Here is a 7,422-nt window from a genome sequence, read left to right on the forward strand (position 1 = left end):
GTTTATTTTTAAAAACTGACATTGAAAGGAATTTGATTGACGAAAATATTTCCCTTTATATCACTTATTAATAACCAGTAACGACTTGACAGTAAATTATATCATAATTAACTTTTTACATACAAATAATAATAATAATAATAATAATAATAATGATGATGATGATGATGATGGAGATGATGATGATGAGGATGATGATAATTTGTTGTTGTACCTGAAGCCTGGTTATACAGGAAGTGTCGGAAGGGAAAAAGTGCAATTAGACTATAATCAGACAGGGGGTGGAGTCTGATGACACAAAACAAACAAACCAAAAGAAAAAAACAGAAAGTTTGCAAAAGGAAGAGGAATTAGTGTATAAAATATTAAATATGCATACTTTTTTTTAAACGAGTGTTATATACTACTGTCTCTATAAAGTGCAGCTCCAGATTCAGATTTGTGTAATTATTTCTAAAATTTTATTCTAATCCTAAAAACTGCTGTGAAATTCGGGGTACATCCCACAAACTTTTGCATTTTTCCTACTTTTCCAAAACGTATAATTATATTCTAAACAGTTGACAGGGATCAGTTTAAAGTTTCAGCTTTGTCGTGTTGACAAAGTGATCTAACTGCGGTGCACTCATGAAATCCCATAATGCTCTGCAGCAGGAAGTCTTCAGAGAGATTTACCCTAACATGGCTGAGAATTATGGGGTCAGAGGGGTGTGGTTTAATCAGGTATCTGAAGATTAAAGGCGGACTCAACCTCAGGCAAGTGGATAGTAGAGGTGAACAGGGGTGTGTTAAGAATGTCATGTGACTTTATAATTGTTTGGTTGGACAGTATATATGCTTTAAAATTTAAACTTTCATTCTGTATATTTTACACCAGTGTGTCTCAGGGCTAAATAATAGGAGTGTGTATTGTATATTAATAATTCACTATAAACTTAAACAGCCAGTTCGTTAAAGTGTCAGTGGTTATTTTTGACTGGACTCTTGGTCACTCTGTTCGTCTGTGAAGCACACGTCCACGTCACTGTCCTCATCACTCTTTGGCTCCTCGGTGCGATCGTCAGTGTGCTCTTCCTCCTCTGCCGACCTCTTTTTTATGCCCTGGTGTCCCGGGTGCCTGGACTTGACGTGGCGCTCGAGGTCTCTCCGGCGCACCAGCACTTTCCCGCAGTAATCACACCGGTAAGGTGTATTGCCCTCAGCGTGCAGGCGTACGTGCTTGTTAAGGTTGCTTGGGTCACCGAATGGCCGGAAGCACACCTTACACTTGAGTGGTTTGTAGCCTGTGTGTGTTCTCATGTGGATCTTTAGTCCATACTTTCTGGAATAGAGCTTCCCACAATACAGGCACAGATGACCTTTCTTCGGTTTGCCCGTGACCGCGTTTGCTCCGGTCGCTTGCGTATGTGTCACAGAGGGCAGGGGTTCCAGTCTGGCTCTGGATTTCTCCACATGTATGGCCATCTCCCTGTCAGCTGGGCTGCATGTGGGGTTCACATCTGCCCCAAGTGCAGGACCACCAAGGTAAGAAGAAACCGCATCTGGGTAGCGGAGGAGGTGGAACTTTAGTGGGTAGTAGGGTGATCCATAAAGCAGCTCTCCATTATAAACGGTAAATGGCACTAGAGGAACGCTGTTACAGTCTCCATTGTAGGATGGCGGTAATGAGAAGCGGTCAAATGGGAAACCAGATGGAATGTGTGGATAACGTGTACCAGGGGAGACATGCTTGAAGGCCGAGGTCTCCTCAAAATGAGATAATAATGAAAACCCTCGAGGCGCAGAGTCGACAGGAGTGCGGCTGGCCTTTGAGACCTGAGCGAGTTTGCCAAAGCTAAGTGTCATGTCTGCTTTCGTTTCTCTGTTTGTGGGCTCATCAGCGGCAGAAAACATTTTGCCAAGACCTGCAGGAATGAAAGCTGAGCGAGTGCCTGGCTGAAACGCTATGCAGGAGCTCCCACCGACCAGGCCGTGGTGGTGTCTGGATGACGAGGTCACGCTCATATCAAGTGCACGGTCCTGCTCCTCCTGGCTGGCTCGCCTCGGTAACCCTACAGTCGCCTTGTTGGTGAAGGGTGAGGTGCTAGCGCCACTGGGAATATCACCTGACTTGGGTGAGCGACTGAAGTTGGTGTTGTCTGGTGGTCCTCGTGGCGCGTGTTCATGACTGATGGGCGTTCGTGCGTAGCTCAGTGCACAGTGAAAATGCACGTGTGCTTTGAGGGTGTTTGGGTACCGGAATATTCTCCAACAGTACCAGCAAATGTAGCGCTCTTCACCTGGAAAATACAAACAATGATTTAAAAAGGATATGTAAACATTTTAAGGATTTTTTTTTATAAAAACAAGAATGAAATAAATCAATATCAATGGGTAGATTAATTAAAAACTATCAATATATTGCGTTATATTGTATTGTGTAATATTGTATTATATTATATTATCTTATATTATATTATATTATATTATATTATATTATATTATATTATATTATATTATATTGTATTGTGTTATATTATATTATATTGTATTGTATTGTATTGTATTGTATTATATTAATGTTTTCATAAACCAGTTGATATGATGTCACTTTAGCACTTTAGATCCAAAGATTTTTTTTGTCTTATGTGTTGTTTACACACGTAAACATACACATATATACACACACACACATACACACACACACACAGTGCACTCTGAGAGTTGTTCGAACGCTCTAATAATATAATCTACCTGGAACTTGATCTGAAAGGGAAATCCTCTAAAATATTTTAAAGATGCTTTTATAGAGAAGATATCAGATTGTTTTCTGATCTGAGAATTGATTCGATCTGATATGATGGTATGACACCAGTTGATCTGACGTCATTTTAGTAGGCCTTAAGATGTAATGATTTTATAATGAGTACATAGGCCTTGTGTTTTATTTAGCATAACAAAAAGTGCAATCTGTCGTTTACACACACAGAAGTAGATAACTCTCTCTCTCTCTCTCTCTCTCTCTCTCTTTCTCGCTGGTGGAAGTGACAGCAGATGTTGCTTGAAATCGCAAGTCGTGAAAAACAACAAAACACAGACAATGAGTTTGTCCCATCTGTTAACAGAGAGAGAGAGAGAGAGAGAGGGGGAGAGAGAGAGAGAGAGAGAGAGAGAGAGAGTAATAATCCCCCGGTAATAAAAGTCAGTATAGAGAGTAAACAATGCCGCTAATCCACCATACAGCACTTCACTTCACTTCACTTCACTTCACTCTGTCACTTTATTGGCCTGGGAGAGTATGAATATTAATGAGCATGTGACATTTGTTAACCTCTGTCCCCTCAGGGACATGATGAGCATCGAGCAGCTTTTATTCTCAAAGAAAATGAAAGTGAGTCATTACACCGCGTTTAGAGACTCCACTCCCTCACCTGCTGGGGTCCACTCTCACTATCACTATCACTCTCACTCCACATCTCCACTCTCACTATCACTCCACATCTCCACATCTCCACTCTCACTATCACTATCCATCTCACTATCACTCTCACTCTCGCTCCACATCTCCACTCTCACTCTCACTCCACATCTCCACTCTCACTCCACATCTCCACATCTCCACATCTCCACTCTCACTCCACATCTCCACATCTCCACTCTCACTATCACTATCACTCTCACTCTCACTCCACATCTCCACTCTCACTCCACATCTCCACTCTCACTCCACATCTCCACATCTCCACATCTCCACTCTTACTATCACTCTCACTATCACTATCGCTTTCACTCTCACTCTCACTTTCACTCTCACTCCACATCTCCAATCTTACACTCACTCTCACTCTCACTTTACAGCTCCACATCATCTACATCATCTCTAAACATCTAGAAAATCATTTTAAAATGTCTCAAACATTTCTAAATCCTCTCCGATTACCTCTAGAGATAGACCTACAGGTTGTAGATGTGATTCCACACTGTGTATGTCTTACATATAATCAGTGCACACAGGTAATGTGAGAACTGACTAGGCGTTACTAGTGCGGTGTTAAGAGCAAAAACACGATATGCAGTAAATAAAACATAAATCCTAAGATTAAAAATAATTATTAAAAGAGATGGAGTTACAGTAATTACAGTGCGACATTGAACATCATTTTTTTAATGATAAATATAATAATTCGTCAGATTACAGGACAGTGAAATTATTTGATAATATTCTTTGGTGCTGTTCGCAGGAGTGTCTGCGCTAATCCCGGATTATTGGGTGTGCGCGCGAGTTAAAGCGCAGACGCTCCGAAACTGCAGGTTATTAATCCACTTTGAAGCGCCGCGGTTCGTTCAGTCTGATCCCTAAATCTCTCTCAGGATGGATTGGATTATACTCGTGTTTATACTCGGATGCGAGAGCAATTACACTGTTTTAGCCATTTGTCTTTTTAAAGATTATTATTCGGTAAATCTGTGGAACAAAGGATTGTAAAGGGATAACGAGGAATAAATGCATTTTACTTTTCCCTGAATAAAACAGTTAGCTGTAGGAAACCGTTAGGCTTTTTTAGCTTTAGGAATTATTTATATATTATATTATAATTATTATATTATATAAGGTATTAAATCGTATTTGATTATGTAAATTTGTTATTATTATTATTATTATTATTATTATTATTATTATGTTATTAAATAATAATAATAATAATAATAATAATAATAATAATAATAATAATAACTGTTTTTTTTGGGGAAAGTCGGTAAAACACGCTCACACACCCTCACACACACACACGCACACACACACACACACCTCTCTCGTCATGGGTCGGAGTTGCAGTAGTAGGAATGTGGAACCATTGAGCCAGGACCTCGGAGTACCAAACACTCAGTTCCTCTCCGGCCGAGATCTCCCTGAGCGCTCGGTAAAATATCTACAACACACACACACACACACACACACACACATTGTTAACACAATTTACACAAATGTGATCATAATAAATCCATATTTTGTCTGACACAAAACATCTTAAAGTCGAATTTACATGGGAAAAATAAAATGATTTATACACTCCTCCTCATCCGAAAGAATTATTTCACATCAAGATTAAGATCAATTAATTGGAGACAAAGATTAATATAATTCAACTGTATATATAATTATAATTAAAGTCATTATTATTATTATTATTATTATTATTATTATTAGATATTTATTTCAGAGAGAAGATGTCTGTGCCGCGCTCAGTGATTGGTTAATCATCACCCACCTGTCCGACAGGTAAATCCGACACCGCCTCCAGGTTCTGTTCTTGGCTGTTCCTCGCTGCTCGGATTAATAAAATCCACTCTGAGACTGCGGACCCGCATTCATCTACAAATTCCCCTCGGACCAGCCGCACCTACAGCACACACACACACAGGCACACAGGCACACACGCGCATATGCACGCAGCACGCACGCAAGCAAACACACACACACACACACACCAAAAAGAACAAATACATTCATCAGTTAACTATTACTACTACTTCTAGTGTTACTAATGATAATAATAATAATAATAATAATAATAATAATAATAATAATAATAGGACACGTGTAAACAAAATTTTAACGGAAATCTCCCACGTTCGTAAAAAACGTACGATTTTTTTTTATGTGCAAACGTCTTATTTGCTTTCTTGAGGATAAACTCATAACTAATTTAAAGAAAGTAATAAAGAGTTATTTAAAAGGGGGCGTGGTTATCTTGGGGATTTTTTTCCCCCGACGAAATTCGTTGTAAAATTGCCTGTGCGCATCTCACACACCACATCTGCAACTCAGTGGAGTGTGTATCCCTCACTCTACAGCACAGAGTCCTAATCCTAATCCTACTCCTAATCCGATCTGAGCTGCAGTAACAGGTGAGGTGAGACATTAAAAAGCCTCAGGTTAACTAGTTTGCAAAAAGGAATGTGTAATAAAAAGCTGACTAATAAAAAAAATAATTACTAAATGCCGTTATGATTTTTACGCGTTTGCAAAATCCTAATGTCACATTATATGAAACATATTTGTACTGTAAGTGTATAATTGGAATGTGGATGCTGTGTTTATTATCTGTAACTCGGAGTGTTTAGAGCTGAGCAGCTCTGCGAGCGCGTGACGGACCTCTACATCTCTACATTCACTAATTTACTATAAATTGCTTACAAACGTTTACATCTTTAATTTGTTTCCATTTAATTTAATTTCTTTGTGTTGCCGTTTCCCCCGGGGGCCATTAATTACACACACAGACACACACACCCAGGGCGCGGTAATGTGTGTTTATTTGCTCTATTAGACAGCGCAGATGATGATGTCAGAGGAAACGCGCTTTAATTAGAGAAATGAATTCACCGTCTCTAATAAATTAAAGTTTAAAAGCGCGTGACAGCTGTATGGCCTCGAGCACGACATCCATCACCGCGGTAAAGAGGGGCGGGGCTTGCGACTAGTACACATCACATCTATAGACGTGCAGATATACATTATATAAACACTTAGTTAAATATTCATATTCAATTTTTTTGTTTTAATATATGATGTATTCTTCTCCTGATTAATGTCTGATTTCAGGACTCGCTTTAAAGATTAAACACCAGCTAATGTTCCAGTATATAAATATAAAGTATATGAAGTATATTTCCTTGTGTAAAAATGCATTACAAATATATATCAAATATCTACATTATATATTAGTTATAAAATAAATATTCCTCATTTCTCAGGTAGAGTCACAATCCTGCTTTAGTTCTTTATTTATCTATCTAGTAAACTTTAAGAAATGTCTTTTGGTGAACAGAACTTTCAGGGAACTGCTCTGAGCAGGAGGACACACGGGCGCTCATACACACACACACACACACAGGTCACAGAGATGACTATAAAGACGATTGTAAGAGTTAAACATTAAGCAGGTGAACACCACGACCCTCACCACGTAAAGCACGATCCTAAAATATTTTGCTCTGTTTTTTTTTTTTTTTGCCCATTTAACATGTATTACTGTAAACATAATTGAACTCATTAAATGAAAAATGTTTATATTATTTATTTAACAGCGGAGAAAATCAAACTATAATAATAATGTTTTTATAAAGTGTAAGAATAAACTAAAAGCAGAATAAACTCCTCATCTTTAGCACTGAGCTTGAGCTCTTCGGCACCGGGATTACAGATTATTACCGCGGAGCTGCGATTATTCCAATCACACTGCTGAGGGCAATAAACCACGACACAAAGAATGAGGTTTAAAACATCATAAAAACTATGTCTAATAATTTTACAAGAGACAGTAACACGCTTTTTTTTTTTTTTTAAGAGATGTAAATATAAGCAAAAAAGCAAATATATAAGGTAAAAAGAGTATAAAGTGAAGAAAAATGTTTAGTAAACAATTCGGATAATTTTAA

The 7,422-nt window shown here is 38.3% G+C and overlaps 1 protein-coding gene across 1 annotated transcript in view; it reads right to left on the bottom strand.

The window, feature by feature from the left end:
- Positions 1-950: 950 nt before the first annotated feature.
- prdm13 (PR domain containing 13) overlaps positions 951-7,422 on the bottom strand; it is a 7,374-nt gene continuing 902 nt past the window's right edge. The window contains exons 2-4 of the mRNA XM_053487159.1: positions 5,250-5,381; positions 4,790-4,910; positions 951-2,279 (exon numbers count right to left, since the gene is read on the bottom strand). Coding sequence (XP_053343134.1) covers positions 967-2,279; positions 4,790-4,910; positions 5,250-5,381 — 1,566 coding nt within the window. The 3' untranslated portion in view covers positions 951-966. The remainder of the gene's footprint in view (positions 2,280-4,789; positions 4,911-5,249; positions 5,382-7,422) is intronic.

The sequence above is a fragment of the Clarias gariepinus genome, chromosome 25 (assembly GCF_024256425.1).
Source record: "Clarias gariepinus isolate MV-2021 ecotype Netherlands chromosome 25, CGAR_prim_01v2, whole genome shotgun sequence".
NCBI lineage: Eukaryota > Metazoa > Chordata > Actinopteri > Siluriformes > Clariidae > Clarias > Clarias gariepinus.